Source organism: Pungitius pungitius, chromosome 5, assembly GCF_949316345.1.
Source record: "Pungitius pungitius chromosome 5, fPunPun2.1, whole genome shotgun sequence".
Classification (NCBI taxonomy): domain Eukaryota; kingdom Metazoa; phylum Chordata; class Actinopteri; order Perciformes; family Gasterosteidae; genus Pungitius; species Pungitius pungitius.
In genome coordinates this window covers 15,476,652-15,499,692 of record NC_084904.1, presented here as the reverse complement: position 1 = coordinate 15,499,692, position 23,041 = coordinate 15,476,652, and the positions used below count along the sequence as shown (strand labels likewise).

At 44.7% G+C, this 23,041-nt stretch overlaps 1 protein-coding gene across 1 annotated transcript; it reads left to right on the top strand.

Moving 5' to 3' along the window:
- Window positions 1–20,513, top strand: mn1b (meningioma 1b). The gene is made up of 2 exons (XM_037481597.2): window positions 1–4,604; window positions 19,079–20,513. Exons 1-2 carry the CDS (start codon window positions 1,058–1,060, stop codon window positions 19,315–19,317), a joined length of 3,786 nt encoding a protein of 1,261 aa, XP_037337494.2. The 5' UTR covers window positions 1–1,057; the 3' UTR covers window positions 19,318–20,513.
- The last annotated feature ends 2,528 nt before the right edge of the window (window positions 20,514–23,041 follow it).

The following is a 23,041-nucleotide window of genomic DNA, read 5'->3' as shown; positions in this document are numbered from 1 at the left end:
GCAAAACTTGTTGCAGGCTCACACAGCGCCAAGCGGGAGAGCGAAGTGAGAGTGTGTCTGTGAATCGCTCCAAAGTGCCCTCAGACCACAGCAGGCAGGACTCGGTGAGCGGAGGGACGCACACGTTAGGAGCGAAACGCACCGCGAGGACTTCAGGCCAAGGCGCTTCTCTGCAAGGCGCGTGACCGGCAGCGGGTGAAGGATGCTGTCCAGCAGCTCCGTGGTTGTGGAGTGCGGGTAGTGCATGCCGCGCTGCTCCGGGTGCAGGTCGCGTTTACGGACGCTCCGGTTCTCCGGTGCCTGGGTTGGAGATCCGTCTTTGTGGACTTTCGATCACATTGGACTTTTGGCTACATGACTGCTCGGCAGTTAGCGTGATATTGAAAGACATTAGTAGAAAGTATTTATTAAAAAAAATATCGTTTTTTTTCTGCTCTAAGGCTGCAGGGGTAGTTTTAACTATCCGGCTCAAATTGGACCCTTTCCTCTTTTTTTCTCCAGTATGGGACCTTATACAAAGAGTCGCTCGGGGACTTTTGACTTTTGACATTGGACTGGAATAAACAATTAATAGCTGAGAGAAATCTTCATATTACCTGTTCAATCGCTCCTGCTCTTTTAGTTCGTCAAGGAGATGCTTTTTGGTCACGTTCGCACCGAAGAAAAGCGCACAGAAAAACTTTGGACCATGGTAGGTTACTCATGCAGAAAGTTAAATAAAAGCGTTCAATGTGCGTTTGCTTAATCAAAGACAAAAGGCAGAGCAGTCAAATGCACGCATAAACACGCGAGCAGGGACACAGTTTACGTGCGTATTTGGACAGTCTATTCCCTCGCGCGCCAGCGTCCTTGGAGGAGTTGAAAAACAAAAAACAATTGATGAACCGCAATGATTAACTTATTTTGTGAGTTTCAACAAGAGAATAAATCAGTTTGATCATTAGACATTTGAACAATTTCTGTATATCTTTTCCTTTTGGGGAAAGACGGTAAAAAAAGAGACAGTGCGCTGATGTCTGGCAAACTGTCCGTCATGTGGGATTGATTGCAGAGGAGTATGTTTGGGCTGGAGCAGTTTGCCTCTCAGATTAATAGCAGAAACCCTCGCCAATCAGAGAGAAACATAAACCTATCGAGACTGAACATGGGCTCTCACTATAAAAGTCCGGGTTTTCACGCTGGCGGCCCGCCGGGTGCCGTGGAACCCGGCATGGGCCCTCTGAGCGAGCCGCAAATGCTCGGGCTCAATATGAACATGAACGGAGAACCGTACGGGGGCTTTCACCCGCGGGGCCACTCGGACATGCATGCAGGCAGCGGACTTCAGCAGCAGCAAGGACCCATGCATGGATTTTTTAACAACCAGCAACCTCATCAAGGGCATCCTCACGGCCATCAACCTCACCCCCACCAAACTCACCCTCATTTCGGTGGGAATTTTGGAGGCCCAGAGCCAGGATCATCATGTCTGCATGGTGGCAGGCTAATGGGCTACAACAACAATGGCATGGGACCGCAGCAGGGCTTTGGAGAAGGATTTGATCCTCTTGCTGAGGGACAGGCAGGGGATGGCTTTCCCCCGCAGCAGCAGCAGCAGCAGCAGCAGCAGCAGCGGCCTGGTAACATGCCTGACTTTCAACATCACGGCCCTCCCAGTGGCAGCCATGCGGTCCCCGCCCCCTGTCTACCCTTGGACCAGTCACCTAACAGAGCAGCATCCTTCCATGGTCTCCCGTCCTCCTCATCCTCCTCCTCTGAGTCTCACGGTCTAGAGTCTCGGCGAATGCCCAACCAGGGAGCTGTAGAGGGATTAGAGTATAACTTCCCAAGTGAGCCCCCATCTGGACATTTTGATGTACATGTATTTTCCCCTTCAGAATCAGAATCTCAGATACCCCATTTTGGCCCAGGAAGGCCTGGTCCCAGTGCTAATTTCCCAGGGAACCCTGGCATGCCACGGACCTCAGGTATGCCGGGCATCCCTAAGGGACACCAGCCGCCACCACAGCCCCAGCAACCCCAGCAGCCCCAGCATGGAGTGTTTTTTGAGCGTTTTGGAAATGGTCGGAAGGTGCCCGTGGGAATCGAGCCGGGGGTCAATGCAAGACATTCTCTCATGCAGCAGCAGCAACAACAAGCTGGCTTGATAGCCAGACAGAATTCATGCCCCCCTGGCCTCCCCCGACCCCCCCAGGCCGAGCCTGGCGCAACTAACCCTAACATTCTGGATGGAGGGGTCATGATGCCTGGCCAACACAACCAGTTTGAGTATCCCATTCACAGACTGGAAAATAGGGGTATGCACCCCTATGGGGACCCCATGTTTAATATGCAACAACCAGCTCCTCCTCCCTCCCAACAACCGCCAAATCAGAGGCTGCAACACTTTGACTCTCCTTATATGAACATGGCAAAAAGACCTAGATTTGACTTTCCGAATGCACATGGCGGTGAAGGCTGGTGTGGTGGAATGGATAACCACCTCTCTCCCTCTGCATATGCCGGCCTACCTGGTGAGTTCACCCCACCTGTGAGCGACGGTTTCCCACCAGGTCCCCTTCAGCATCCAGGGCCTGAGCAGCAGTCTCTACAGCAGCGGCAGAATGCGGCCATGATGATAAAACAAATGGCATCGCGCAACCAACAGCAGAGGATGAGGCAGCCCAGTCTGCAGCAGCTGGGTCACCATGGCGATGTACCTCCTGGCCCAATGACTCACGGAGGCCCAGTAGGCAACATGCCCCAACCCAGCTTCGACAGGGAGAACGCTGGCAGGATGCCCAACATTGATGGACAAAACCCTCATGTAACTCAGGAGAACTCCTGGTTTCAAGGGTCCCACCCTCCAGGGGAGATGATGTCACGGCGTATGGGTGGAGCGGGTAATGAATCGGGGCCCCATGACATAGGGCTGCAGCAAAACGGAGCTGGAATGATTTTTAGGCCAGGCATGGGCATGCAGGAGCCCATGAGAATACCAGGAGATGGTCACGTTCAGGCTCTCCATTCCCCGGGCATGCACTCACAATTCACCGGCAACATGGGCAATCTCTCACAAATGCAGTCTCCAGGAGCAGGGACGGGGCATCCTAATGCCCCAGCAGAGAGGCGGGCAGCTGAATTCCCTGCACCGCCGATGGGAGCACAGCCAACCTTTCCCTATGGGGGGGCTAACCGTCAGGGTCCTGCCCACAGCGCTCCCCAGGGGGTGAACACATCACCAGCGAGCTACCCTTCTCAGTCCGAGTTCCCCCCAGGCCAGCGGTCGTCTGTTAGTAAGCTTGGAGCTTTGTCCCTCGGGAACTTCAGCAAAACCAGCGCTAAAGACAGTGTCTTTGGCCAGAGCTGCCTGGCGGCCCTGTCTACGGCTTGCCAGAACATGATTGCTAGCCTTGGGGCCCCCAATCTTAACGTTACTTTCAACAAGAAGAACCAGAATGAGGGCAAGCGAAAATTGAGTCAGACAGAGCAGGACATTAATAGCAGCACATCTAATGGGACTGGCAGTGCTGGACCTGAATACTTTCAGAGCAGCACTTCCCAGAACAGCCAGATGCCTGGCACTGGGAATAGCAACTCTAAGCCTACAAGTCAAAGCCAGACGGTGCAGGGGGAAGCCAGTGCCCTCTCCCCAAATTACAACATGGACGCTACCCCATGCAGTGAGGGGAAGGCAACAACAGGGAGTGGGAGAGGGAGAGGCAGGAGAAAAAGAGACAGTGGTCATGTGAGCCCTGGAATTTTTTTTTCCCCTGACAATGGTAACCCTGTTGTAAGTCCAGGCCAGCAGACCCCCTCTGCTGGTGTTGGGGAGAGGGGTGGGGGTACACCCCATGAGAAACACCTCCAATCACCGTCTTGGGGAAAAGGAGGAGACCTAATGTTGGGGGATCAGGCCGATTTGATGTCTTCCTTGGACAGTGGCATTCAAAGTGTTGCCAAGTCTGAAAGTAGCTCACCACGGGTGGACTTTCCTGACGATGTCAGCACCCACTACGGCAACGAGGATGAGGTGTCCTCCAGCTCTGATGCGGGAGGCGCCTCGGCCTCCAAGTCTAATCGCAGCCCCATGATCACCGGCTCCCCCAAAATGCAGAGGAGCGACCATGGGTTGATGAATGGACAGAAGCCTTTAGGCATGGGCATTAACAATCACACTACCTCGCCGCCAGACAGCTACGGACTGAATGCTGGCGGGGGCACGGGGGCCAGCGGAGTGAGCCACCCAGGCACTCCTGGGGTGGAGCAGGTACGCACTCCATCCAGCACCTCTGGTCAGGAGGAAATCCACCCGCTGGAGATTCTGCAGGCCCAGATACAGCTACAGCGGCAGCAATTCAGCATCTCTGAGGACCAGCCGCTGGCCATGAAAAATGGCAAAAAGAATGGTGACTGTCCCTCACAGAACGGAGACAATGAGCTGGCGGGCTGCAGTCCCGATGCTGGGAAGGGCTCAATGGGCACTATTGACCTTGACACCCTCATGGCAGAGCAGCACGCCACCTGGTACGTGCCCAGTGACAAGGCCATGATGGACGGGTCAGAAGATGACAAGGCCATGGGACCATGGGAAAAGAATAAGGGCCAAAACAGCAGCAAAGAAGGTAAATCAACAGTTTTATCTCTTTTATTAAATTTTACCCATGTACTTTCCCCTTCTTTCTTTCTCTCAAACCCACTCTCAAAAATGCAACAGAGTTCACTAAATGATCAATTTTTCTCAACGAATTAGTTTACATTTGACATTTTCTTCCCTCAAAATGCCACTTATTTCATCAGAAATGCAGTGTAACATCACATACATAATAGATTAAATGCTCTGTTAACGCTGATAATAGAGGACCATTTGTGCATATTTTTCCGCGAGAAAGAAGCCGTCTCCATTTAACTAAAGCGTTTCAGTTTTAGTGGTTTAGCCCACAGAAGGAGCACATTGAATGGTCTTTACAAATAAATTAAAAGATTAATGTTCATGCGGTATTTCAACCCAGTCTCCAAAAAAAGCGTGAAATGGCTACGTTGGTCCACCGTGATAAACGTAGTCATGTTACGTTTTCCCCCAAAATAACGTTACTATGTTACGTTTCTTTTGGCCCATTCATTTACATTGCTTTGCAAATAGGTCACGTGACTATCAAGTTTCCCGGTAGCGAAAAGAAAAACATGGCGGACGGTCAGCATAATCTCCGTGAAAAACACAATATTTTAAGAAAGCATCAGCATTTGTATGCATTTCGATGGCATTTCTAGCGAGAAGTATGCGTTATTCTTTCATAATCTTCTATCAGAGACTGTAGAAGACCTTCCGTTTATTCGTTTCTGCGAAGATTTGAGTGTCCCTTTGGCAAAGCGTGGCTACGCAACGCCTTTAACGGCGCATTATTAAAAAAACACTTCCAGTGGGGGCGTAAAGAGGCGTTCAGCCTTAAAGCCACTAATCGCCAAACAAAACAAACTCAAAGCACTCGAATCACATTATGACTTTTTAAACATAAATTCCGTTATTTTTATGAGTTTTCAATGAAAGAATGCATCATTTCCGGGGGTAGGCATGCCCGGGACATCCCGAATTATGGGCAATTTTGATTTGTCCAGCTTTTTGACAGCTCCAGTCCCGACTTCCAATCACAGCCTCCTAAATCAATGACGCGCCTAAAACTCTCGGTTCGAACATTACGTCTTGTTTACATGGGAAAGGGGGGCGGGGCTTCGCCCTCAGAGCGGAGCGTCATTTCTCGCTCCACACGTCTCCTCTTTTTACTGGCCAGGAAAACGGGCGATCTATCCCACGTGGGTCTGGCTCCATTCCATTGGCTCTGACGAATCCATAGAGAGGCGGGACTTATCATTTTCCCGGCAAACGGAGAGATTTGAGCTGCATTGCTTCCACTGTGCGTGAAGTGGCCGTGAGGCCTCCACTAAAGTCTCTCTCTATTTGTTCTGCTTTACTCAATAAAAGTAAAACCTTTACAGATATACTGTCCACACACTAGGCTAACATAATGGAGACTTCCAGGCTTCGTCCTTTATGTTTTATGGGGATAAAGCCCCTGTAAGTAGTTTTTTCCCAAGCAAATCTGAGTTTCTTCTTTTTTTGTGTGTCCCATACAAATATCAAAATATATATACTGATTTTCACATCCAAACACACTCACTTATGTTCCCTTTTATCATGACAACAAGAAATTTCAAGATATACCTTTTGCTTTCATAAATCATACAGTTTTAGTGTGTAAATGCCCAGCAGTGTACGGTCCGAGGGCCCCTATCGGGCCACTTGTTAGATGGGTTTGATGGGTTACCGACTAAAATATATGCCCCCACCCCCTAACTTGATTTAGGTCTGTTGCCTCAGGGTAACTTGTAAATATAATAAGTCAAACAAGCAATGTAATCATTAAGAAAGTAGTGCATTTTGAGCACATTAACCACAAATGGATTCAAACATAAATTCAAAAATATTAAACAAAGAAATGAAATGACCAACACTGTATGTACAAAATCCACATACAAAACATGTAAACTTAAAGGGCTTGTTTGTGTCAAATTTTATGGCATACACATTCAACTGGCCTACAATAACCTGAAGAATGTCTTAAAATACTGAAGGGGGGGACATGATATCATTAGAAATGTTATGCCAGAGGGAGCACAGAATGTATTGTGGGGTGTTCAACAAGGAGGATTTTCAACCTCTACTATGTCTCCATCCTCATCTTGATCGACAGACTCACTGTCACTATCATCAGACATGCGTTATCCTAGTTTTAGTGTGTAAATGCAATTTCCAGCATGAGACCTAAAAAACGCCTACAGGAATAAAAGGGTTAAACCAGATACAACTTGCTTGTTTGACTTATTTGACTTATTATATTTACAAGTTTCCCTGAGGCAGTTAGGGGGTGGGGGCATAAATTTTAGTCAGTAACCCATCCAACCCATCTTAAAACTCAGTCGAAGGAGTCTAACGCCGGAGTCACAGGGTGCAACAAAACTCTGTAGTGAAAAAAGTGAAGGCCGAGGCATGCTGGGTGAGGTGCGATCCCGGCCCTTTTGGGACAGTGTTGTGCCTGAACGCGTTCATAAACTTGTTGATATTTTGGGCGAACGTGAACTCAACGTACTGTATTAATGCCCGATGAACGTCACTGTTCTCGTTCATTCTGGTGTCTATGAACGGCGCGTTCGTTCAGCTTAACATCGTTCAATGGGGTACCAGATTTCTATAGAAAACACACCATAAACGCGCATTAATAAGTGTAGCAAAGAGGCGGCGTATAATAATTTTAAAGAGTTTATGAAGTTACTGACAAGGTCGGTGAGGATGGGAGGAATCTGACCTTTCTTTGCAAACATTTGCACCTTAATGATTACTGTCCTGTTTTTCTTTTAATAATTCCTTATTTAAAAAAGACCATTTAAGCAGCATGTGTTTGAGAATGTAGTGTAGGGGTAAACTCTGCAACTGCTGCTAGTGTGGAGTGAATAGACAGCAACATAGCATCAAAGAATCATTAGGGAAATGCTGTCCCCTCAATGCTAATGTAAACCCTGGTTGGATAAGGATTCAAATTGGATAAGAAGATTAAATCTGATGCATCGCTTCAGTGTTAAAACTGATAAAATAATTGCTGTCTGTGGTTCTGGGCTGTGGCAATAATTTAAAAAAAAAATAGCTCGCAGCAACGTATGGAAAAAAAGAACTGAACTAGTTCATTTTTTGGAACCGTGAACTTAGTTCAAATATTTTGAATTATGAACTGAACTAGTTCCTTTTTAAAATTTGTAAACTAAACTTTGAACTAGTTAATGTAGAAAGTAAACTTTCCCAACACTGGCTATAGGACCCCGGAAGATGATGAACTATGCCTGGGAAGGGCGAAGCCATGCCGGTACGAGCATGATGTGCAAATTAGTCGTCAGATCAAAGTATAGTAGTGATAGACTAATCGAACCATCTAACAAGTGGCCCGATAGGGGCCCCCGGACCGTACACTGCTGGGCATTTACACACTAAAACTGTCATATTTATGAAAGCAAAAGGTATATCTTGAAATTTCTTGTTGTCATGATAAAAGGGAACATAAGTGAGTGTGTTTGGATGTGAAAATCAGTATATATATTTTGATATTTGTATGGGACACACAAAAAAAGAAGAAACTCAGATTTGCTTGGGAAAAAACTACTTACAGGGGCTTTATCCCCATAAAACATAAAGGACGAAGCCTGGAAGTCTCCATTATGTTAGCCTAGTGTGTGGACAGTATATCTGTAAAGGTTTTACTTTTATTGAGTAAAGCAGAACAAATAGAGAGAGACTTTAGTGGAGGCCTCACGGCCACTTCACGCACAGTGGAAGCAATGCAGCTCAAATCTCTCCGTTTGCCGGGAAAATGATAAGTCCCGCCTCTCTATGGATTCGTCAGAGCCAATGGAATGGAGCCAGACCCACGTGGGATAGATCGCCCGTTTTCCTGGCCAGTAAAAAGAGGAGACGTGTGGAGCGAGAAATGACGCTCCGCTCTGAGGGCGAAGCCCCGCCCCCCTTTCCCATGTAAACAAGACGTAATGTTCGAACCGAGAGTTTTAGGCGCGTCATTGATTTAGGAGGCTGTGATTGGAAGTCGGGACTGGAGCTGTCAAAAAGCTGGACAAATCAAAATTGCCCATAATTCGGGATGTCCCGGGCATGCCTACCCCCGGAAATGATGCATTCTTTCATTGAAAACTCATAAAAATAACGGAATTTATGTTTAAAAAGTCATAATGTGATTCGAGTGCTTTGAGTTTGTTTTGTTTGGCGATTAGTGGCTTTAAGGCTGAACGCCTCTTTACGCCCCCACTGGAAGTGTTTTTTTAATAATGCGCCGTTAAAGGCGTTGCGTAGCCACGCTTTGCCAAAGGGACACTCAAATCTTCGCAGAAACGAATAAACGGAAGGTCTTCTACAGTCTCTGATAGAAGATTATGAAAGAATAACGCATACTTCTCGCTAGAAATGCCATCGAAATGCATACAAATGCTGATGCTTTCTTAAAATATTGTGTTTTTCACGGAGATTATGCTGACCGTCCGCCATGTTTTTCTTTTCGCTACCGGGAAACTTGATAGTCACGTGACCTATTTGCAAAGCAATGTAAATGAATGGGCCAAAAGAAACGTAACATAGTAACGTTATTTTGGGGGAAAACGTAACATGACTACGTTTATCACGGTGGACCAACGTAGCCATTTCACGCTTTTTTTGGAGACTGGGTTGGGTATTTCTCTTTTTAAATTGTGCCCGTTTTGAAGAATGAATAATATGTTTATGTATACATTTTCATCGTGGAGCAATTTTAAATGCCATCCGACAAGTAAACGAACCACAGTGTATTTGTATTCGTTTCTTCATTGTATAGGCACTTCAAAAGAGCAGCTCAAGTAAAGTAAACATTTCCCGAGGTTCTTTATCTCGGTTTTCAGGGTGAACAACTGCATTGAGAAGATTAATAGCTTTTTGAGGATATGCGTTAGCGCAGCGGGGTTCCCCTCGCCTCCGTACGTGTTTGTTTTTGTTATTACCGTGGAATAATACAGAGCTGGTGAAAGTGGATTGATTTTAGATTGGCAGGAAAGGATTAGATAGGATGGAGGAATGAATACAGCCATTCGATATCTATTTAAATTTTCCGTGGGAAATATCTAATTTACTTTTAATAGTTTGTGGTTCGAAAGTGTAGTTTGAATGGTGTTAAGTAGCTTATTATTCAGCACTGAGCCTTTTCTCGTTAGCATTTTTCTTTCATAATATATGAATGTAGCCTACAAATATTGTGGCAGTAATTTTTGCGTTTTTAGAATAAAAAGTTTCTCAAAGAAAATGTCAATTGTTCTGGCCTCAAGTAAGAGACGGAGATTTTACAGTCTGTATATGAAGGTTCATGGCTTTATGTTGTTTTATTTTACTGTTTTTATGTTCGGTCTAAAATCATAATGGGGATATATATATATTTTTCACTGTTACTTTGCTGCAGATTAATTTCGTTAATTCTCCTGCGCATAACAGTAATACTATTAATGATAATCAAAGTAGTTATTTTTCTTATGAATACTACTTTATTATAATATCGTTGCTTTCATTAATATTAATCATAACAATTTGGATGCATTATTATGCATTATATTTGCTGAATTAGGCCACTTGCATTAATTCAATTTGGTTGCATTTCTCTTTTTATTAAGGCCTATTTATTTAGTATTTTTTTTCTTCTTTCTTTCGTTAGCTATTCCCAAATAAATTCCGACCAAAGCAGCAAATATGGTGGATGTTGCTTCCTCAGAAATGCGTGTTGTCGGGGCTAACGTTACTGAAACCGCTGTGGATACATGGACATAATATGTATTTAAACGTGAGTAGCGCCGAGCGCGTGAGCGCCTCTTTGTCCTGATCCTTGCGGGTGCAGAGAGGGGCGGGAGCGCGCACGGCGCGCACGGCGCGGAGCGTGGAGTCCAGGCGCATTGTTTATACGAGACTGAGCACAGGATGTCGGTACTAACACCGATGCCATTTCTTTGGCGGACTACTTCCACAGATGTGACTAATATCACCGTCGCGCCGATTATAAATCAACAGAAAATAAAAAGTACTATGTTTTAATTTGATACAGATTTACCAAAGCACACCAAAGCATACCTGTCCAGGTATTTGTTTTCCTTCTCAAATGGCGCTCACAGTCCTCAGCTTAAATCAGAGACAAAACAATGTGGCTTTTTTTGTTCCTATTAATTTGTCTATCTATCTATCAATCAATCTATAAATACATATATATATATATATATATATATATATATATATATATATATATATATATATATATATATACCCCCCAAAATAACCCAGCATTTAGGGTGTCAACAGTGAAATGAGCCTACTGATGCCACCAGATGATAAGTAGCCTAATATAATCACTTTGGATATTGATTAATGAGTATTATTTTGAGTCGGAAACCCAACTCTGATAAGCAGTCAGAGCCCTGTTGCTCTCACTCTTTTAATTTCTCTTTTGCCTGATAGTTATGTTATTAAATGCGCTATCAGTAGGTATTTAAACGTAGAATAGTCCAATTTCTGCTCTCATTTCCTCTCCCCTCCTTTCTCTTTCCCATCTCCTGTCTCCTTCTCTCCTCCTTCAGCCCTCCCTGCATGGACACGAGGCATGCAGCTCTGGAGCGATCGATAGCTAGTTAGCACAAATCACTGCTCCTGACAGTTTCTCATTTGAGTGCTTCAGACAGCAAAGATGAAAAAAGGGGTGGAGGTGTATTTGGGAGGGGAGGGGGATTTTGAGATTGAATCTGATGCTTTGGCTACACAGAAGGGAGCAAAATAACATAATAATTTAAGATAAGTCATAGCCCACAGAGTAGTTCCTTAGGAGCATCCCACAGGCTTTTCACACTGCAAGAAACATCCAACTTTACCAGTCAGTCTAGTCCTCTGCACGGCAACAACCGGCGGCCCTTTCGCACATACTGTCAGTGACACTAATTTGAAATCAATCAGTCCGATTCATAAGACTATTAGTATTAACTAAATGTAACTTGGACAGTAAGATTGTTAAAAGGAATAAAATTGATTGATGTAGTGCCAGTGAAGGCACACTATTTATAAAAACGTTCGTTTTTAAAAAAGGTCGTTTTTGTTATCTTGATATTATCTAAAATTCACAAATATTTTATTGTGATTGTAAGCAAAAACTAGAATGCCTTCTCATTCAACTCATAAATAGAATGTTAAATATGAGATGTTTCTGACGCATAGATGATGAGTATTTGTTTCGTTTAATTCTTTTTTAATTTGCTACTGTGTAATGAGTGTACTTTTACCGCTTGAAAATTGAAATACCGCTTTGGTGTGTACTTCGGTGCTGCAGATGAGATTGCAGGTAGTACTCAGTTAACATTTCCATCGCACTTTTATTCTCAAGTTTTCCAGGTTGTGTAAAAGCTCAGATCATTTTGTTGTTTGTGTTAGCGCTGTAAGCAAACGAGACTACAGGAGTCACAAATCATCCCATGATTCAAATAAGACATTTTATATGTAACCTTCCTGTGAACGTTTGGATTTAGCCAATAGCAGAGGAACTCTCAGGTTGATCCCACCTCCTTCTCTCCCTGCCCCCTGTTTGCTCGTTCAAAGTGATGGGTGTTGCAGTAAGGACCCCCTTTGGACCCCATATTTGGCCTCCTCTCTTTGTGACAGCATGTAGCTCAAGTTCTTTGCCAAAGCCTAGTTATACCTGCAGAGTCTTGTGTGCGAACCCGCTTCTTGTGCTGAGGCAAAGAGCAAAGGTGCACAGCAACATTTTTTCCTTGTACGGTGTCAGTTAGTAGCATTTCCCCCTTTTTAAATATTTCTTTTTTGCCTTCTTCCTCTTCCCTTCCCATCAGTATATCTTAGCCAGTGCCGGCAGTTTATTTAGAAACTCGTGCACAGCGTTGATAACAGGCAACCAGCAGGCGAAGGAAGTGATTCAGTCGTTTTTACTTTTTTGCCACACGCACCTACTTTTTTTTTTTTTTTTAACCAGCACAGTTAAGACGTTTCATTGTTAACCTTGTGGAATAGTTTTTCCCTTCACTCTCAAAAATCAGCCCATAAAAAGCTCTAATCCTGATCAAATCTCTTTTGCTCTGACTCTGACAGGTTTCAAAAGAGGGAACTTGCATCTTATCACACCTACTAGAAAGCACTTAAATCCAATGAAAGAGGCGTGTTGATATTCCACCATGGAGAACAATCCTGTGAGACCACCTGCCTTTGACATTTCAGTACGACAACAACCCCACAAATCACACCAGTAATTTCTATTTCTTTTTTTTTTTTTAAAGAAAGGTATAAAGTGATTGGCACATACTTGAATGTGGAAAACAGCCTGGGGCAGTCTATGTTCTTTACCTGTCATTACGAGTTGTTTCGTATCGACTCTCTGCAACAACACACATCCACTAAGCTCCTTACACACTCGTATACTGCAATAATGATCATCATTATGATAATCATAGCAATTAGCCATGGTATTATTGTTTCCCAAAGTCATAATTCATTCTCAGACTCCTTTAAGTGGACTTGGTTACTGACGTGTTGTGTGTGGCTACATAGAAACAGTGAGTTTATGTCATTAGGTGCTCATTTCAGCGACATAAATACACGCTTTTAATGTTTTTTTATTTATTTTTTTTACGTCCTCCTCAACAAAACCATCCTTGGTTTTGGACAGAGAAATAATTTTCCTTATCATTTTTTGCCTGCGTGCTGGAATGCACGAGAGTGTGTGACGAAGAGCAGGTTTGTAGACACTGCAACTGGATATGGTGGATTTGTCAGGTGAAGACATGTTTGATTTATTTAGACTCCGTCAGGCTCACAGCTCCAGCTCCCGCTCTCAGGTGTCTCGCTTGGTGAAGCACGCTCACTTAATACTAATGTGTTGAAAATATTTAAGAGTATTTACTTGAGTTGTAAATAGTGCAGGACTGAAAAGCACCTATCATGCATTTAAAGTGTCTGGAATTTAAGACGCTGTGTGTGTGTATCCGTGTGTGTTTATATGCTATCTGTTTGTGTGTGCGTGCATGTGTGCAAGTTCTCAGGCTCTTTGCAAGACATTGAGCACTAGTGACAGTCAAAGGAAGCCTATTAAAAAGCGTGTTTGTGACTGATGAAGAGAGAAAAAAATGAACAAAGGTGTCAGGCCTTGCTGGATTTTCAACTCTTCAAAATAGCAGCTCATCCGGTGTTTTGTTTTCCCCTGGGAAGGCTGTTGGAATAAAATAAAACTTGTCTCAGCATGTGGTAAATATTCTCCCTGGATGCAGTAGGGAACGGAAAGCAGAGTTTATCTGGGAGATGCACAGAGCGAGGCGTCTCGTACCTTCGATCGTGGATGCATGTGACGTGCCTCCGAATCTCCACTGTCTTGTTGAAGGAAACGAAAGAAGCTACTGAAAGGTTTCTTAGGTTCATATGTACAAGTTTAGCTTTTAAAAGGTGTGTGTGTGTGTGCTTTCAGAGGTTTAAATGTTGTCCCGCTGCCAGCAGCATTTATGTCATTAGCCATCCAGGTCGTTGTCAGACGCCTTTAATTTGTATTGAGCGTTTGACAAATGGGTTATGACACTGGTGCTGTTCCTCCTGGGGGACAGAAGAGGCTGATGGAGTGAAAGAGAAAGTAAGAGAGTTAGTGGTAATGTTTTTCAGAGAACATCTGTGTAGTTTGGTTCACCAGGCGCTCAATAGGTTTTACATTGATTTCATTTGTTGTTTACACATAACAAAGAGAATATCACGTGAAATTATCCAGGGCAAAATAAACCATCTAGATTATACAGAAATATCCTTAAATCTCTTAAAATTCCTTATTGGAATCACTTTATCTTACATTTGGTAAGAGACAAATCATTTTTATTTCATCACAAATTCGATAAGCGCTTTTTTCTTAAAGGGGATATCCTTATTAGTAAAAAAAATAAACATATCACAAGGCCCCTATAGATAAATAAAGGGTGAGTGAAATAAAAATATCTTTCAATTCATTGTGTTTGATCATCGTGCTCTGATTAAATCTTGTACTGACCGGCCATTTTTTAGTTTGTGGAACAGAATTGATATTTTCTACTATTATTTTCATTTAAAAAAAGCATCCATCATGCATGTGCTTTCCAACATAAAAATTGCAACTGGTTTGACGTGTGGGCGACCTTTCCCAAAGGGGTGAAAACACAGAAAGCAAAGTGTTGCAGAACTGTGCTGAAACAAAATAGAGACAGCGAAGTAGATCAATATGTCAGTGACTTGGACGACACGCCGGACAGGTCCTGGACATGTTTGTGAGTTATGGAGGAGGCACTAAATCACTTCCCATGTTCTGATTTGTGTTTGGTTTCCTAAGCACTCCTCGTGGTCGGAGGAGAGGGGGGTGGGGTATGAGTTTGAGGAGATGGGAATGTTGCTGGAGAGGAGGTAGCAGCAAATGCTACGAGCACTGCCTGCCTGGGCAAGTTGTTTCGCCCTTTATGTCGCAGGCCGGAGAACTGAGAGACATTTAAACCAAATATAACCCTTGTGTGAGAAATGTCCCCCCCCCCCCCCAATCCTTCTTGAAACCCTCCCTATACTCTGGGTCATATTTCATCAGCTAGGTCTGGAGGGAGCCCAATGCCCCCCCCCCCCCTACCAACCCTGGGGCAGGTGATACCTGGGGTAATACATCTGAAGCCCCCATATATACGTCAGTTAGACCTCCCTGGACGTACGTGAGGGGGATATTTCAAATATTTTGGGGGCTTAGTTATTCGGCAAAAACCTTAACTTGCCATATTTCCACAAGAGAATACGTCTTTCTCTCTGCTTCCCCCTGCCCCCCCCCCCCCTTTTTTTAAATCAGACATTTTCTCTGTGGATTGTGTTTTTTTTTTTTTTTTGTGCTGACAAAATCCAAAGACAGAATTCTCTCACAAGACCATAGTGGTAGTTGTTATGCTAAAGGAATCTGACCTGATGTCACACACTGTCATAGGAGCAGAGGCCTTTGGGTGTTTTTGTCAGCGAGCGGAGCATTCTGATTGGGCCGGTTTGTGTTCACAGAGGAAAGGGTCGTGCCCTCCAGAGCACGAGGTTAAAGGTGAAGTGTCGTCATGGAAGTATAGAGCTTGGGAGAGAAAGGGCAGAGGGCTGCCGCATGGGAGTCCAGGGCCTGGGAAATCAATTTGACAATTCTTGGGATCTTTCACCGTAGGGAAGCTTTTCTTAAATAAATCCATTTCATTCAGATTCTTATCTGCCTTTACAAATAGTCACAATATTTGCATCAGCTCCATGCGTCAGTTATTTAAATTGAGATATTGGTTTTAAAGACAATTGACGAAAATACATATACGCTGTACCACTTACTATTAAATTGAAGCAGCCATTGTTTACCTCCGTCCGTTGCCTTGAGTGTGTCGTGTGTGTGTGTGTGATATGACACGTAAACCCGTGTCAGGCCGACAGCTCCCAGACACATTGGTGTCATCCAGACAACCGGAGCGGTGCGCTGTGCTCGCAGCCTTCATGACACTCGAGGCTCCACTCTGTAAAGCGTCTCTAGCTGGGTCTGTGAGACGACTCCAAAACCCCACTGCTCTGTGTGTGTGTGTGTGTGTGTGTGTGTGTGTGTGTGTGTATAAGTGTTTGTGTGTGAGAGACCATCATCACCAGGCACTAAATAACAAAAGTACTGCACTTGGGGCGAGTGATATAGTGATATAAGTGCATCACATTAAATTGCGTATTTATTTAACACATCACAGTGGTAATCTTTTCCGGCTGTAATGTGGTTAAGGATGTTTAGGTGTAATCGTAGCTCAGCGCAGCTGCCTGCACTGTTGCTGTTACCCTTTTCATTAAAGGTATTTTCCTCCTCACTCGCTGATGCTAAGCACTCGTTCCCTTCAGAGGAATAGGATGTTATTGAGATATTACCATCAATTCTACGTTAAACAGCCATAACGAGAAAGATCTTATTTTATATAAAAACAGATTTCCCTGCTTGTCAAATGTCATGGTGATTTGAGATTTAGACTTGTGCGAGGTAGAATTTCACACTGCCTTTTCCACTTGTGAAGTAATGCGCAGCCATGGATAATGCTTTCAATTTAAAGGTAGTGTCTTTCCCTTGACTGCCCTTTGGCTACTGTTTAATACTGGGGGATATTTTAATCCTAAGGCTGGTCAAGTGTTTGGCTTATTTTACAAGTGGTGTATTTTGCATACGCTGTTAAATGAAAAATGTATCATTACTATTACAAATTGCGAGTCTTCAACTTGACAGACAAATGTACAACCCCCAAAAATATCACATTATTTCTTTTTTTCCCCAGCATTTCTTAAATTGTGTAAATATCCAATTTTTATCCGAGCATGACTTATACAAGCGATACATTTTCTGAGTGTTTGTAATTTGATCCATATACATTTTTTTCCCCCAGTATTTTCTTCTACTCTAGTCCTTGCATTGAAGCGGAGTGACATGCTGCGATTGTGTGTGTGTGTGTGTGTGTGTGTGGAGCGGCAGCTGAGGGCTGGTGTGGGTATGGCAGCGGTTGGCGCGTTGTGTGTCTTTGGCCGTGCGTGTTGTCAGTTCGCTGTGTGTCAGCAGTGAGCCAGGGGAACGCTTGGCTGCCTATTCAGGCCGGTGCGGACCCTGCTGTGCCCAGCTAGCATGAGCTGCTGGCGGGTGCTGGAGGGCGCCGCGCCGGCAAGAGGGAGTGTGAGTGGGTGGAGGGGCGAGGAGGGAGGGAGGGAGTGGGGGGGTGGGGGGGGGGGTGATCCGCTGAGGTGTATGACTGAACCCTCTGGCAAATGTTGGATCTCGTCACCGCCACCACCAACGCTTCTCTAAACCCTCATTTTGCCCCCCCCCCCTCTCCCCCTTATCACCCACTTAAGCGAGGTTCCTTAGGAGGGAGATGGGGATAGAGAGGAACTCGTAGAGACCGGCAATGAGAGGGGGAAAAACAAAACGGGGAACGACGTGAGACTTGGCTGCCTGACCTTTTCACAAACCCCCCCCCACCCCCCCCCACACACACACACTTTTCCATTCCAGTGGTCGCAGCCCAGACAGGCTGGGGGGCAAGCCAGCCCCGCTGCCTGCATGTCTGCCTCCCTTCTTCTCTCGGTTGTCCTAGTTGCTTGGACTGGCTCGGCCCTCTTTCTCCGCCGGCTGTGTTTTGTTAACACTGTGTCACTTCTGCCTCCGGGTTTGTGAAGGCAGAGAGGGAGGGAGATGAAAGCAGCGAGCGAAACAAAAGGAAAATAGTTTTAAGTGGCAGAGAACGATGAGCTAAAAAAACACAAAAAAAAACGGAAGGGGGAGGGGGGACAGGGCAGTGGATGATATGGAGGGTCTGTGCGGCGCTTCTCCTCTCCCAGGTGAGCAGCAGGCTGACTGGAGTGTTGTGATCCGCAGCCTCTGTGCCCAGACTGTCGTCTATCACAGCCTCTCCCTCCTCTGACTCATGTAACTCTGCTTGTCAGAGCGTTTTTTTTCTTCTGCCTGTCTCCACCTTCAGACACCCGGTGTCTTTGTGCAGCACCCGGATCTGCCTACCACCCTCGTGGAGGAAGGTGGCTGTTTATTTTATGATGGGTGGAAAAAGGGTTCCTCGCGTCTTCCCGCACACACTTTCTCTGGACTGCGGACTCCGTTCGAGTCCAAAACCCGAAGCACGCGATGCAACATTAGAGTCAACAACACCTAGCCCCCTAATCGCCCTCTCTCCAAAATGTTGTGCTTCTCTTTCCCTTAAAGCTTTACTCATTACTGCGTCCCCTCAGAATGCTGCAGTTTGTCTCTCAGCAGATGATGTGACGCTGCGTTTTCATGTATAGTTTAGCCAAGCACTTCCTGTCCTCATCAATCTTGCCCGTGACTAATTTAGTCGTTACGTGACACAAAGTGATTTTTCTCCATATGTGAAGCGCGCATGTCAGATGACGGCATTTGCTTTTTTATTTTATTTTATATGACTTAATCAACCTGTGTATGGATTTTCCTAGAAACTTGGTGCAACCATTTAATATCAAGCAGGTGATGCAGGGTCGATACCGTGGAATGATAATTATATCGCTAAATTAGGTCAAGCAGGGTTGGCGGGGCCAGTATTCTCCGTGCCCTTTGACCCTCGGCCCAGAGGTCACTCAGGAGGGCTCCACATTTACGCGCCTGACTGGGAGCAAACGAATGCGTGTGTGCTTTTGTGTTGGTGTTTTGTCACTTGGACGTATCAGACGTGAGGAGGTGGAGTGTGAGCAGAGGAAGCTCTGCTTACAGCCTCCTTTTTGGTTGGTTATAATGGGCTGGTGGAATTGTGTTGAATTCATTTCACAGTGCAGATTTCGAGTGGGAAGTGAAAATGACACTGGTTTAATTAAAAGTGTGTTCATCATGGTTTATCTTTATCAGTAAATGACAATTTGCTTTAAGTTGTTTTGCATTTTTTTAAATTTAAATATTGCCTTAATTATAATTGTCCTCTCTGTGCTTGTCTGCAGAATCAGAGCTGTCCCAGAGTAAGGTTGGAGCCGGGGCCCCAGGAGCTGGAGGAGGAGGAGGAGGAGGAGGAGGGGGAGGGGGAGGGAGCAGCGGAGGTAACCACCTGCAGTGCCTGTCCGTCCACTGCACAGACGAGCTGGGGGACAGTAAGGGCCGAGGGGGGCCCGTCTCATCCTGGCGCTCTCTCCACTCGGATATCTCCAACCGATTTGGGACATTTGTGGCGGCACTGACTTGAGCAAAGAGCGGAGCCAGCGGGAAGGAGGAAAAGAACATTAAGACGAAGAAAAGCTTCAGAGACAATTCATGTTGATAACGATGACGATGACGTGTTGATGAGGCCCCCGCGAACAACTCCTGCCTGTTCAGGGGCAGAAAGACATTTAGACTCACGAAAACGACACCACAGACATTCACTCTCGCCCTCTAGTCTCGTGCTCTTCTTTCTTACACAAACAACCACACACACACACATGCACACACAAACACACTTTTCTTCTGAGACATACAGTCCCCTTTTAGGACACTCTCTCACATACTGCTAGGCAATACAGTGTGGGCTTAACGATTCTCACATCTGGAAAACCTCAAATCAATATATATATATATTTTTTTTGTCAAAGGAAAAATAAAGAAATGTCAAGGAGGAGACCACCAGAAGATGCAGAATAAGAGTTATTCAGTTGTCATTGGCTTTGATTGTGTAACAGTTGAGTATTGTGATACAACTACCCATTCCACACATACACACACGCACACAGACGCACACAGACACACACAGGCACGCACACACACACACACACACACACACACACACACACGCACATTCACCCTATGCGGCCCACTGTGTAATTAGCAGTGGCCTGAACACCAGAAGCTGAACAAGAGGAAGATCGAAAGAGGGGTGATTTTGCATGAATGTAACTCAACTCAGTTTTGTGAATTTTCCCCTCTTTGTCAAAGAAAATGTTAACCTTTATCATTTGCTGCTCTTTATGATTTGTTGTAGTTCGCCATTATTTTTATTGGCAAGAATAACGCTCTTTCATTCTGTTCTCGTCTTCTACTCACCTCCTATCATCCTTATAAGCTCAGCTTGCGTACAATTTAGCCAATGAGAACTGAAAATGGAGGTCAAGGGATTGTTTAATAAGGGAATTGAAAAAAATACTATTGGTATTGCACATGTATAATAAAAGAAAATTTGCTGTGTGTTAGGCAATCTTGTAATCTTTAAATAAAGCTTCTGTCTAATTTGAATTTCTGAAACAATAGACGGAGGACTGTGATGGCAATTTACAAACTGATATTTGTTTTTGGTTTTCTTTTTTTAATAATAAGTAAAGTGCAGTCGTCTGTTTTCCTGCATATTGTATATATCTGTATATGTTTTATTGAGTAACTAAATAACAATAAATATGACGTTAAAGGTGACATTTTTTTGCAATTTATTTTGTTGTCTCCAACGAAAACATCAGTAATGGAAACACTTAGAATTGTTTGGTATTCATATTTTTTTTAAAGAAATAGTTGAACTGTAAAATATTGTGTGTGTTCCCTTAGTGTCATCAGTGAACCGATATCACCCCAAATACAATGCATACAAAATCATTCAGCTAAACTATTCTCTCTGATACCAAGACTGCTCTGATTTGCCTGTTTTCCTCATCATCTGTGTTGTTTTTGGAGACCCCACACCATCCTGCTAACAGCTCCTCCACCTGGAGCTACACACACACCCACACACACACACACGCACACACACCGCTTCCCACTCCCCAGCCCCTATTTGACTCACCTGCTCTTTATTGGCCATCTGCATGAATGCTTAATGCTAATCAATAACTCCCTTGCGTGCCAGCTCTGAGGTGGAGACGTCAATGCAACCTAACAGGGTTAGTGATCAACCTGCACCGCTGCTGCGTAGCAGAGGCACGCACGCACACGCACACACACACACACACACACACTCAAACCGGAGCTCCCCGCAGGACTGAGTCTGTGTTATTCGGGTGTGTTTGTGCTTGCTGCCGTACCCGTCGCCTGCTGTCTGGCATTGCAGAGCCTGTTGTGAATTTGATGCTCAGAGAGCTGCAGCGTTGGCAAACAGCAGAGACTGGTTTTGTGAGAAACTGTCATGTCACCTGGGAGGGCCTGTTTAGGGAGAGAGAAGGGGGGAGAAAGTGGCAAATGGCTTGGGAATAAACGCTGATTGCACTGCTTACTGTGAAATTGAAGCAGGAGATTCTCTCTGTTAGGTTTATTCATTGAATCAGTGAAAAAGCATTCTTATGTTTTCACATGTTTCTGCCAACAATATCTTAATTATTTCTCACGTAAGCACTTAATACCATTGCACATTTAATGCATTTTGTAGCAAATATTTAGTCATCTTTCTATTGTTCAAAGCATACGTGTCACCAGGGGGACATTGTGGTTTAATTATTGGTTATATTTCAGCATGGTTTTGGTTTTATGTATGGCATGTTTTTATAAACATTTTAGCAGGTTTTGTTTTTATAACATTTTAGCATGTTTTGTTTTATTACATTTTAGCATGTTTTGTTTTTATAACATTTTAGCATGTTTTGTTTTTATAACATTTTAGCATGGTTTGTTTTATTACATTTTTACTTATAAAACCAATGTTTAGTCAACTACATGCACCTGGAGGGACTAATCAACTACAGAGCCCTGGCCAACCATATTTCACTAGGAGAAAGGACCTCCCCTCTCCAATCACCCCAGCTGCTATAAGGACACCAAGCACGGCATGAGACCTGGTAGAGAGACCACGAGCAGAGAGGCCACGGGAAGGAGAAGCCACAGGAAGGAGAAGCCACAGGAAGGAGAAGCCACAGGAAGGAGAAGCCACAGTGGAGTGAAGCAGTGGAGGACGACAAGGCAGCGGACGAGTAGGCAGGGTGCATACAAGGACGAGACGGATTGGGCACCTCACTGGCAACCGGAAACTCAGAGAAAGGGCCGGACGGATCAGCGGCTGGTTGAATTTTAAACCTTGTTTTTAGCGCTTTGTTCCAGCTGGACTTTTTACAATTGTAGTTATTTATGGACTTTTAGTTATAATAAAATCCTCCTTTTAAACCACGTTTTTAAGTCTTGTAACCCATGCTGTTCTTCCTTCGATGAACAAAGAACCGGTTTTTATGGAGACCTAGACTCCGCAACTAGGTGGCGTTGCTGGTACCCTTTTTATAAATTTATCTTATTTTTTTATTAGATTTTAAGTCCCCCGCCTCACCGGGCTGACAAGGGAACTTTTCTGGCAGTTGCTGGCAGGATCGGATTGGAGAACAGCTGTGGTGATTTAAGACATAAAGTCTTCGAAGATGATGATGCCTGTGTTTCCTGGTGCCCCGTGGCTGCCAAAATTTAAAGGGCCAGGTGAAGATTTAAAATATAGTGATTGGAAGGAACAGATTCAAGGACTGTTAAGTTCCCAAGAATTAACAGAGGCTGGGAAGGCAGCTATTGTGTTGGGAGCCTTAGCAGGAGAGGCTAAACGCCAGGTCAGTGTCCTTGAAGACAGTGAGCGAGACCAGGGTAGGAAGATTTTTCTCCATCTAGACTCTCTCTATGGCGATAGAACCCCAACCCCGGTTTTAAGATCACAGTTCTTCAGTTGTAAACAGAAACCTGGAGAGACTGTACCCTCATTCATATTACGGTTGAGAGAGCTGTTTTGCATGTTGCGGCGGCATGATCCAAGCAACGCCCCCTCTGACACGGTGCTACGAGACCAGTTGTTGCTTGGGCTAAACGAAGGCCCAATGACTCAGGCGCTGAAGGTGTATGCGCGCCGTAACCCAGACGAAGACTTTGCTGCACTACGGCAAGAGGCACTACTGCTGGCCTCAGAACACGGATACACACAGCCGGAGGTAACATGCTTTTCTGTGAACAACTCTCATGCCTCCCCTGCTTTGTTACAGAAGGAAAGT

What these genes read in the sequence shown, in the direction of transcription:
- mn1b (XM_037481597.2), top strand. Translation starts at nt 1,058, where the DNA reads ATGTTTGGGCTGGAGCAGTTTGCCTCTCAGATTAATAGCAGAAACCCT. An exon ending in CCAAAACAGCAGCAAAGAAG is followed by an intron (nt 4,605 to 19,078) that starts GTAAATCAACAG and finishes GCTTGTCTGCAG; the next exon opens with AATCAGAGCTGTCCCAGAGT.